The sequence below is a fragment of the Copadichromis virginalis genome, linkage group LG7 (genome assembly GCF_057382275.1).
Source record: "Copadichromis virginalis isolate Kocher_CV1m ecotype Utaka linkage group LG7, C_Virginalis_male_GT1.1, whole genome shotgun sequence".
Classification (NCBI taxonomy): Eukaryota; Metazoa; Chordata; class Actinopteri; order Cichliformes; family Cichlidae; genus Copadichromis; species Copadichromis virginalis.
Window position 1 is genome coordinate 11,529,247 of NC_140624.1, and position 11,850 is coordinate 11,541,096.

Below are 11,850 nucleotides of genomic sequence, written 5' to 3' on the forward strand. Positions count from 1 at the left end.
GCTCTCCGGCAAACAAGACATGACTCGCATTCAGATGAGGAGAATTGCTGCACTGCAATCCTCTTCCTCTCAAGTAATGCACCAGTTTGAACCAATAACATTGAACCTTCTCACCCATCAGACAGACACACACACACACCCTCCTGAAAACAAACAGTGTTGAAATTGAACCATCTTGTTATAAGATTAAAGCTGCTTTTTGGTTCATACAGTGTTGAGGTGAGTGCTGTGGGTTCAGTAGGGGGCTATGGGTGGTGGGAAACAAATGCACTTCCTATAAAATCTGTTGTATGCCTACATTTTTCTCATATTGTATTTGCATTTTCCATGTCTGTAAGATTTTCTCTCCTCTGACTGCTCTGTAATCGTGTTTGCAGCTAGTTGTGGAAGTTGTTAATAGGGATTAACATTCTCCTTGTTGAATTCTCCGTAGCCTGGAACATTCTGCAGATTCTTCTCATAGCCCGGCAGCTGGATAATACCTTTAGAACAAAAACTAAACTTGTCAGCCTGTCTCCCTATTAGCAATGCTTCCTCCCCCTGCTGCTGTATTTAATGGTGACTATAGCCAGGGCCTCGCCAGCTCCTCAGAAGTAGATTCCTCTGTGCGGATTGTTGTGCCATTTACTACTAATGAAACGAACCTGGCCACTCCTCGTGTCGCAGCGGTCTGGTGAACAGCGGGGGTAGGCTGTTGGTTGGCTCCGATGTTTGACCAGACAGTGTTTGCGGAGGGAGAGAGGAGGGTTGTGTAAGTACTGTGAGAGAGGAACAACATTATAAGGTCCCCTAACCCAACAATCAGCAATCTGACTTTTCTGCAGGGAGGTGGGGGTGGGATTTGCAAGTTTTGAAAAGGTTACTTAATGCAGTGTGTTCTCAAAAAGGGTCAAATCCAGACCTGCTGATGCTCCTGATGCATTTTAGTTCATATTAAACATTTACCCGGGGGACTACAAGGATGATGACAACTTATCTTAAGAGGAGACCCTTGTTAGGTAGTCCCTTTCCTTTGAAGTAGTGGAAACCTACATTACCCAGCATAGCTATGTGTAGAGAGCAGCAGCGTGGAAATAGGGCTGCATTACGACCATCTATAAATAGGGGATTGTATCCTTGATACCACGGGTTGTTTGGTCACGCAGTGAAACCGGGTCGACTTATATGGATTTAAGACAGTTACTCCCCCTCCTCGCCTCTGTCTGCTTTCCTCTGTAGGAAGGTATGCATGTTTGGGATTTTTTCTTCATTGAGGAGTTGTTTAAAATGATGCAGAAAGAAGCTCCAATAAGGCTCATTAGAGTTTGCTTTGGCTGCCCCCTTTTGGTAGGATTCCAAGAAAATGAAGCCACGCTGTGTTTTTTTTCTTACTAAATGTGCAGCACCAGTTGGCCTGCTCTGGCATACTAGAGTCAGCATCATGTTACTAATCAAATCATAGCTGCTACATGCGAGTATGTGAGTGTGTTGGCATTTGATGCTGTAGTTTAAAAAAAAGATCTTTGGTATTTGTACTGGACCCAATCCAAAACAGTTAGATACACTATTGGTGAAAATATACTGTTTGTGAAGGAGCCGCTCGACTCCTGTCGTCACAGAAAATGTGCGTAGAGGAGGATATACATAGCATTATGGCCTTTCCCACGCTGAGTATTATACTCATGTCATCATGCAAATACTTGTTGTGGTGGTGCAGTATAGAACTATAATTATGATTACGAATTATAATGTGGCATGTAATTAAACTAATGATTTAAATACGCTGTTCAGTAGCTTTCTGGTCATATAACTCATTCAAATTTTAGTGATTCCAGTACTTCAAATGCTTGAATTTTTTTTGTCATTAACTACTGAAACAACCAATATGTGGCCCATAATAAGAACACTTATTGAGAATAGGTTCTTGTTTTTTTAAAAAGAAAAAACACATTTCTTAAATTTTTGTAACTAACTTAAAAATATTAAAGTGAAGGGAGATTTTGTAAATGAAAAAATGGGAATTCTAAATTGATTATTTTTATTTATTTATTTAAAATGGAATATCTGTGTAGGCATACATACTTTTACTTGCACATTGCAATGATGATCAGAACACCTCTTTCCAATCAGTTTAACAAAGGTAAAGACCTAAAGGTTTATTAAAGAAGCTATAATTTAGTGATGGAGATTTCTGTGTGCATTACCTCCTTCAAAGAATATTGCTGATAATTTTTGTTTTGATAATATAAGAAAGATGTATTTGAGAAACCTTGCAGAAATGAAAGTCTCAGACTGAGTATGCATTTATTCCGCAGCAGTGCTGATCTGTACCGTGAACCGTTTCAACCTGCACAGATGTTTTGTGAAGCAAGGGGAAGTACCCTTCCAGAGATTAGCCCAACACAAGGGTTTAATTTTCTTTACTGATTAACAAATTGAACACAAATGAAACGCAATGCACCCAAACCTGCCTTTAATTTAAAATCAAATAAACAAGCGGAGCAGAGAGTCCTTTTCTGCAGCGTACACAAATATTCACATATCTACATGCATGCTAACACGTTGGACACACATGTGCACTCTTCATTCAGACAATGGCGTGTGTTACGAGGAAGGCTGAAACAATATGAATGAAGTAATTTGTGTATTGTCATGGCTGTGCGAATTTTAATAATAATATAAAAATAACACATAAAACATATTGATGGCGTGTGTGTACTCGTGTTTTCTTTAAGCTCTGACTGCATGGAGAAATCACAGTTCCTCTGCCTCATTTTTTCACTTCATTTTATGCAAAGAAATTTATCTTGTAGTCAAAAGCACAACAATAAATGGTAAACCCTTACGTTCTCAAAATCTAAATAACAAACGTCTGTGGAGGCCGCAAAAAGCATTGCTCTTTCCAAATAGTTTCTATGTAAATTAGGCAGATTTAAGAAACGGCGATAAATAACAATTAACAAAAAACAATAGATTTATTATCTGTTACAGAGGGCAGCTTTCCCCCCCCCCCCCAAGTGACTCCTCAGCTGCTATTTGTATAAAGTACAGTGTCACCAGGCCTTTCACAACCACACAGATTCCCACAGACACAGACACACACAGTCCAGGTGTTTTGTCTATGGAAGTAGGCTTATCTAAAACTAGGGCACCCCTGTGTCTCATGATTAGCTAGCGGTGGGAAACGTCTGCTTTCTTCTCTTTACATCTGTTTTTCCTGAGGAGACTTTCTGTGAATAGGCTACAGCAAAAAAAATAAATGCTTTTGAACATTAAAAACAGACGTTTCCTTTTGCTTTTGCTGTTTTTCATATGTCACTGTTCATTTAGAGTAAGACAGATGGGATTAACACAAGTACTTAGGAAGACTACATACAAGCAAAGATCGGGGTTTTGTAGTGTGTTCTTAGCTGAATGAGTACTTTCTCATAACTGTAGTCTTTCCTGCATCAAAGTTTGGACTTGGAAACACTTATTCTCTAGTGATGACGACTCGTATATTAACCGTCCCGTTTCAAGCTCAGTCAGATAAATCTGACTAACTGTCTGTCCTTCCAAGCAATGGGAAAATGCCGCGCTTTATTGATAACATATTGTTTGCTGCTTGGTTTCTGAGTGATGCCCAAAAAACAGTGACTATTATTCATGGGGCTCGAGCTTAATTCGAAACACCCTGCACAATCATTTTCTGTGGGAAGTGATTCTTTGTTAGACGCTGTAATAGAAAGGGTGTGATTCTCTTCCACCATGACAGAATATTTGAAAGTAAAAGAATGCATTGTTCTTGCCTAAAACCAAGCACAGCAGGCCCAAGAAGTCAAATATCTCCTCCTTATCTCCTCCTTTTAATGCGATGTCTAACTTTTTTTTGCTTTTCAATTAGGTGTCTTGCTATTTCTCTTCCTACATCCGGCTTTCCATGTATATGGATGGAATGATGCTTTCTGCAGACCTGTGTATATGGAACATTATCCTTGCATACTTTCTTTGTTTAGGGTGTTCTCAAGCCATTCTATATGTCTGACACTTACTTACCGTGTCTTTCTCTGTCTCTGTCAGTTTGCCCGAAACAATGTAGGCTTGCCTGTACGGACAAGGGGGAGTGTTGCCACAACCAGTGCCTCGGTAGCTGCACCGAACCCAACAATGACATGTCCTGCTCCGCCTGTCTCCACTACTACCACGAGGGTCGGTGTGTCCCAAACTGTCCCCCGGGCACCTACAAGTTTGAGGGCTGGCGCTGCATTACCATGGAACTGTGCGCTCAAGTGCATCTGGCCAGCGATTTTCACTTTGTCATCCACGATGGAGAGTGTATGCTCGACTGTCCCTCTGGCTTCACACGTAACGAGACTAATCGGTAAAGATGAATCCTTTATTCTTACTTTAGGCCCTGATCATTTGGAAATACCATGGTAACATATACGTTAACGTAAATACATTCACATTATATTAAGTGTTTTCCAGGCTTGCCCATCATTCTTAATACTCTGTATTTGAATTTGTAAGGGTTATAACCTGACTGCTATCAAAAGGAGAGCCACAGGTCTTGGTATTGTTTCTGAAGTAGATGCATGTTTATTCTGCAGTGCCCACATACACTAAAGCACTGTGCACTTAGGCATAATGAATCTATTTGCATGAAGTATCCTTCAGCTGAACTTCACCTGACCTCGGCTCTTCAAAAACTTCCTTTCTGCAAAACTGGAAGTGCTAGAGGTTTTAGAGTATGCGGGCTATTAATGTTTCAAGGTTTTTCCCAGACTACTTAGAAAGTGTAAAATGTGCTCAACACTTGCCACTGGTAGATTTTACAGGCTAGCAAATAAAGGTATTAAGAAGAGACTTGGCTTGAGTGTCCTAAAACTTCCTGTACTTAACATCTCCCAACCAAGGATATATATATATATATATATATATCTCTCGAAAGAGAGAGAGAGGAATAAAAACACCCTTTTTGTCCCGTTTTGTCTCTTTCGGATTTGTATGTCTGTAAAGTTTCCATGCAGCCTTTCTGCTGCCGGATATTTTTTTGGCCATACGACTGCTGCTCTGTCTCTGAGGTCAACACAATGAGTCACTCTCTCACGAAACCGAGTTCAGTCAAGGGCCCATAAAAGATTAAACTCTCCGTGTGAGAGGTGACCTTGTATCATGCACTGAAATTATTTGCATGAATTCTCTGGAATGCTTGGGAGCTGGGGAGTGAGCAAATTTTTTTCAGGGCGTGGTAGAAAAAGTTTTTCTCTGTATTTCTGACACTTTGTTTTTTTGTTTAGTTTTTTCACATGGCTCTTCTTGCTCATTCACCCCTATATTTGCTTCTTCTTTATACAGTATGCTATGCAGTGCTTGTAATGGCCCGTGTGATAAGGTCTGCAGATCCACTGTCATCGATTCTGTGAATGCTGCCGAGTTCCTGCAGGACTGCACCGTCATCGATGGCAATCTGGACATCAATATCCGCCGTGGAAGTGAGTGCAGCTCTGTACAATGAACATTCCTCTTAGAAGCACATGTACTTTACATTTTGGTGTGGACTTCACTACACTGCTATGCTGCAGCTAAGCAAACTATAGCTTTGTACACTTAAAATGATGAGTGTGAGCCAGTGAATTATTTAACTTGGCCAGAATCTGCTACATGGTACTTAATAGTAAACTTTTACTGTCTACACTCACTATACTACAGCTTGTTGCACTTGACTTCCCTACATTTATTATGTTTGGAGGTATAGTAAAAGCAGAAGGGCCGGGTGGAGCAACATCACATGTGCTTTTTTGCACTCTAACCCAATTATCACATTATGTTATAATCCTGTTTATTTGTTCAGTTGATAGAGTGGCTCAAAGGTAATCCCTGTATATGATAAAGATTAATCCGTTATGTGTTCATTGGCAGATTTGGATGAAGACCAAATTGGTTATCACAGTAGCAATAGATTTTCTTTATAGCTTTTTTGTATTTTTGTGTGACCAAATGTGTTTTGTTTTTCTTTGTTAAATCTCTTGTCCTCAGATAATATAGCCCCCGAGCTTGAGAGATTCATGGGATTGATCCAGACAGTGACGGGCTATGTTAAGATTCGACACTCCGACGCTCTTGGCTCGCTGTCCTTCCTCAAGAGCCTACGTTACATCAAGGGGCAGGAACTCATCGACAAGTAAGGCTCGTCTGCACTTTTAGGCTGTGGTAGCATGCACGTGCGAAGCGAGAGGGAATTAGAGGACAAGAGTGGATCGGAGCCAAGCAGCAAGCATACTGCTTTACATCCATAGATGTCAAACTAACCTCTTGTTGATAAGAATGCTTTTTGCAACACTTTTCACAGATATCGCAATATCCTTATAAAATGTCATGCACAAAGGCTAGATAAGTGACTGTGGCTACTAAGGCAACACATATTTTACAGACAAGGAAGTTAAAAAATACAAATCAAGTTAAAACAACTCAGTCTGAAGCAGGAGCGCTAAACATAACACCAGAAGCAGCCCGGATACAAAGGAGAGTATAAATTTTTTGACTTACTATTGGATTTTCATACGTTTTATGGCTTTTTCTGCCGATAAAGACCTCCCCCACAGCCATTTATACCTTATCAGAATAGTCAGGTGTTAGTTAAAGAATTAAATGACAGAAAATGTTCCTTTTTTTCCACTGTCTATAGAAATCACAGTTTTAAAAATGGAAATGTTTAATCAATCAAGAAAAACAATGCTTACAGGAAATACAGGAAGCAAGCTAGTAGAACGTTTTCTGGGATCTGTTATTTATCATGTATAAAACCTAAGATGTGCTGTTGAAATTGCATCTCTATATCTTACGTTAAGATATCTCAGAGATTAGATGTGTAGATGAACTTCTTTGTACTGACAGGAATGCAAGTTTCACTCATCCGGCCCACTTAGGATCAGGCGGTATGCGGGCCTTTAAAATAAGTTTGACTTCGCTGGTCTAAAGAGAGCTGCTATGATAAGTTTCAAATAATGGGGTAGACTTCCATACAAATATGCCTGAAAGACAAAATCTCAGTTTTTGGGGTTTTTTTTTTGCACTCTTGGCTCCGTATGACGCCTGAGGGAACAGCTGTGATTAATATGGTAATAAAACCCCGCCCACCAGAAGCAGCTAATCAGACTAACGTTGGCTTAAATGGAAAGTGACCTTAAAGGGAAACGAGATAAAATGACTCAGTTTATTATTATTATTATTATTATTATCATCTGTTCCAGTAGAGTGCGAAAATTAATACGTTACTGTAATTTAGCACAATAGGTCAATGAAGAGATGAATTAATAATAATATTAATGAAGATAATAATGATGATAATACATTTTCAGTAAGATTTAAACAAAGTTAAATGTACAGTCCATTAGTGTCTTCACTGTGATATTAACACTAGTCCAAGATACGAGTGAAAGTTTTTTTTAGTGATGGCCAAAGGGGTCATGGGGCCTGTCGCCCTTCTTGTTATCATTTCTTCCAGGGTTAAGTTTCACCAAGGAATGCTGTTGAGGGTGGCAGGCATTCCTTTCCCTCTGGAGGTGTTCATCTGTGGTACTTGGACTGGTAGAGCTAAAAGTGTTGGCATGACAGTTTCTGTTTTATGTCCTCGTCTGTAGTAATGGAGGCTTGTTTTCAGGGAGACACACAAAGCCGAGGCCGTAATATCCACATCTGCTGGTCCTTAGTGGGACCACCAGGTGGCAAAAAAAAGCTCCTTGAACAACATTTAGGGGAACGTTATATCCTGTGAAACACTTTATGTTTGGTTTTTTTGATAGAGACTATACGAGGTGCTTCTTACAGTCTTTTGATCTTTTTCTCCCAGCATGTATTCATTCTCCGCCATCAACAATCAGAATCTGAAGTACTTGTGGAACTGGACTGAGCACAACCTGACTATTAGCAGTGGACGTCTATTCTTCCGTCAGAACCCCAAACTCTGCATGTCTGAGATCTACAAGATGTGGGATAAAACTGGCATAGCTGTGAAGCCAGAGGAAGGGGATTTCCGCAACAATGGCGAAAGAGCCAATTGTGAGTAAATTCGTGTGAATTTTTGGTCCATATTCATTCAGTCATTCAGCTTGTGTGCACGTTTTTACTTTATACATATGTCTCACCGGTGGCCAGGTGAAAGCCATATCTTGAAATTCAAATCCAACATCACATCCAGCCATGTGATCAATCTGACATGGGAGCGCTACCAGCCCCCCAAAAATGGAACCCTTATCAGCTTCATCATTTACTACAAGGAATCGTGAGTACACAAAGGCTTATTATTAGCCTCTGAGCATAAAGTAATTTAGTGTCTTACTTTCATGTCAACTGTCTTTTTTTTTTAATGAAATTCTTTTTTTAATGTATTTTTTTCAGTCCTTTCCAGAACATCACTGAGTTTGATGGCCAGGATGGCTGTGGCTCAAATAGCTGGCACATGGTGGATGTGGATCTTCCTAAAGATAATAACAATGACCCAAATGTCAGACTTCAGCACCTCAAGCCTTGGACTCAGTATGCTATTTTTGTGAAGGCCATCACCCTGCAAGAGAGCGACAAAGATGCCACTGGAGCAAAGAGTGACATCATTTATATTCGCACACACCCATCGTGTAAGTGTGACCATCACTTTTGGTTCTGGCTTCAGTTTTACATTATTATTGTTGCGCAACTATATAAACACATGAACAACATAAAATAATCTAGTCTTTCCCCTGGTACAGTGCCGTCTGTGCCTAAAGATGCCCGTGCATATGGTAATTCCTCAACAAAGCTGGTGGTGAAGTGGTCACCTCCACTTTTGCCCAATGGCAATCTCACTTACTACCTGGTCCGCTGGCAGCGTCAAGCTGAGGATAGGGAGCTCTACCAACATGACTACTGCTCCAAAGGTCTGCACTCCTCCTTATTCTAATAAGCAGCCAATATGTCTTTATTCTCTGACCTTTCAAACCTTTCCAGTTACTTAGCGAAGGCCACTCAGTCTTTCTTGCATCGTACAAACATTATTTGTTTTTTAAACTAATCTTAATGCACAGTTAAAAGAGGACAATCACCTGGAAGAGCTTTAGCTTGCCAAAACAAAAAGCTGGCCATTGTAATTGGTAAGGTTAAATCCCACCCTTGCTAAACACTCTTTTTTCCTGGCTTTTCATTTCATATTTTCTTCAACAGACTTGAAGATCCCAATCCGAATCCCGGCGTCGGAGCTCACAGACATGGAAGAGAACACAAAGCCCACGAAGTCAGACCTAGCAGGGCCAGAAAAGGTCCTGTGCTGTGCTTGCCAGAAGACACCAGAAGAGAAGGACCGTGAGAAGGACGACCGTGTCTTCTTGAAAGTTTTTGAGAATTTCCTCCACAATTCCATCTTTCTGGCAAGGTATGTCACATCAGTGGCCTCCTTAAACCGTTTATAGGCTGTGACCTCCCTTTCAAGTGCAGACAGCTATCAGAGCACTGAATGTAATTGCCTTGTTGGGTCAATGCGAAGACTGAGGTGGTGGAACGGGTTTAATGGCTCCTCTGTGGAGCGAACAAGATCTGAGCATGACGGGTGTGGACGGACCTGACGGACGCTGAGCTGGCCCGCTGAGGCCGGCCCTTTTGTTGGGTGGAGCAGATGAAGGAGACATGCTGAGTAGGTTCCAAAGCCTCCTCAGCACTCATGTGGCTTTTTTATTGCCGCGGCAACGGTGGCACAGGGGTTGATGGGGTCTACCAGGCAGCAATTTGGACAAAACAAACAAACCCAGGAGAGAGACGAGATTAAAGAGTCTCGTTTGGCTACACAATAGCTGCTTATGCTTTTGTTTCCCGCAACAGGACTGACATCTGTGTTGTGTTATCATTTCACTTGCTCGTGGCTATGGATGTTTCAGTGTTCCTCTCCCACAGTTCTCGGATAGGATAGGACAGGATAGACTGATGGATATTCATTTGTTAAAATGATGAAGTTTATTTAATTGAACAGCACTGACCTTTTACTTCGTAGTGCTGTTCATGGAATTTGATCAATATGTTTTGGAGGAAAACTGCTAAAAATTGGCTGAACTGTTATCTATCTACACCTCCTCTTCTCTCTGGCTGTGCTGATTTGTTTCAGTAGAAGTGTCTAGGAAACTGGCGGGTGGCAGGTCCCTGGCCCTCAGCGAGGAGCTCGGCCAGTGTATGCACAGCCTCTCCACTGTAACACAGCCAACATTATTACAAACCACTCTAGGGAAAATGAGGGAGTTTTTTTCTTTCTTTCTTTCTCAAAAGTTCAGGGTTTAGACCCAGGGTGAGGGAAAAGAGGGTGCATGAAAACAGAAAGAGAAAGAAAAGGAAATGTTTTCCATTCTGTCCTTCTCAACTCGGCACTTCACGCTACTCCTCCCTTGCATGCTCTCTTTGTCCGAGGCTTTTTTTTCCTCTTTTTTCTTTCCTGTAACGAGGCAGCTGCCAGGAAATGTACAGTGAATCCATCTGGAATCTAAATGAATGAGGGAAGAGCCCCATCAGCCGTAGAAGACAAGTAGAAAATAAGGAAAGCAGACTGATTTATGGGGAAAAGGAAGGGGGCTGCCTCACGATGAATACGTACAGATGAGGTGAAAAGGACTCCCTGATGTTGCCTCTTCTTCTATCAGATGTTTCACTATTATCCATGATCCTGTTGTATTGTATGAGGTGTCAACTGCTTACAATGTGCCCCACTAACCATAGAGTGAATGTGTAGTCACGGCTTTCCTCTCTGGATTCCGATGCATAAAGGTAGAGCTTTTTTAGCAGGTGAGGTCAGGGCACTGTAGTAACTACAGCTACAAAGCATGTGACAGGTAGCAGATTCTTATTTCACTGTCATTATCGCCCATACAGAAAGTCGAAGCCATAAAATGTCTGTCGCCTGCTCATTTCTTCTTCTTCTTCTTCGCTTTGATGAACGGCTACTGTCAGAGTGAATCAGTGTCACGAGTCTTTTGTCTGTAGTCTCTACCATGTTGTCAGTTTTGATGTATGTGTGATGTAGTCAGTAATAACTAAAAGGCTGGGCTTTGGTTTGCTGGACTGCAGCACTTTTAGCTGTCAGAGAGGAATGCTGACATGTCAGTGAAACTGCCTTTCCCACATTTCTGTCTTTGTCTGTGCACTCCTCTTCCTGCAGGTCGACTTGAAAATAAAACACGCATTCTGTAGCTTTCGCTTAGTTAGTTTCTTCGTTTAACATGGTAGTCTGCTGTACTGCGTAAAAGAAGAAGTCCCATCCAGCCTCCAGCATAGCTACTGCCACTGCACTAAGCTGACCACAATTACGTGTGATTTTGTTAGGGCCATTGCTCCCTGCTCCGAGGACTCAGTGAAGCGCACATAGGCAGTGCAATCGACTCCCATTCCCCAATTCACAGACTTACTTTTGTTTTAAAGTAAAACAAAAGTAAGCAAAATAAAACATGCATTCTGTAGCTTTTGCTTAGTTAGCTTCTTAGTTTAACATGGTAGTCTACTGTACTGCGTAAAAGTCTTCAATTTTATATTTTGCTAGGAAAATGGGGAAACAGGTGTAGAAGTTTATTGAAATGTGCAAACATGCAAGCTTTCTTTATAAATTTTTAAAGTCGTCTTCATGAATAGTTCTCCGGGCTTCTCCAATCTCTTAGAATTTTTGTTGTTTTTTGTTCTGTTCTTTGTCAAGCTGCAACAATCTTGAGATCCGGTTTTTGGGGAGGCCGGTCCATGACTGATCGTGTTGCACTGTGTGTTTTGCTATCCCGTATGGTTTTACTTGCATTGGCAGTGTGTTTGGGATCATTATCACTCTTTGCCTTTCTTACACGTTCAAAATGGTGTTGCATAACTTGATCATTCCACCAATTTCGACAAAATCCA

At 41.1% G+C, this 11,850-nt stretch overlaps 1 protein-coding gene across 1 annotated transcript in view; it reads left to right on the forward strand.

The window, feature by feature from the left end:
* igf1ra (insulin-like growth factor 1a receptor) overlaps positions 1-11,850 on the forward strand; it is a 72,719-nt gene that overhangs the window by 47,025 nt on the left and 13,844 nt on the right. Inside the window, exons 3-10 of the mRNA XM_085461733.1 lie at positions 4,039-4,339; positions 5,317-5,453; positions 5,998-6,142; positions 7,811-8,019; positions 8,116-8,242; positions 8,359-8,594; positions 8,706-8,873; positions 9,157-9,364. Of these exons, the coding sequence (XP_085317859.1) occupies positions 4,039-4,339; positions 5,317-5,453; positions 5,998-6,142; positions 7,811-8,019; positions 8,116-8,242; positions 8,359-8,594; positions 8,706-8,873; positions 9,157-9,364 (1,531 nt within the window). The remainder of the gene's footprint in view (positions 1-4,038; positions 4,340-5,316; positions 5,454-5,997; positions 6,143-7,810; positions 8,020-8,115; positions 8,243-8,358; positions 8,595-8,705; positions 8,874-9,156; positions 9,365-11,850) is intronic.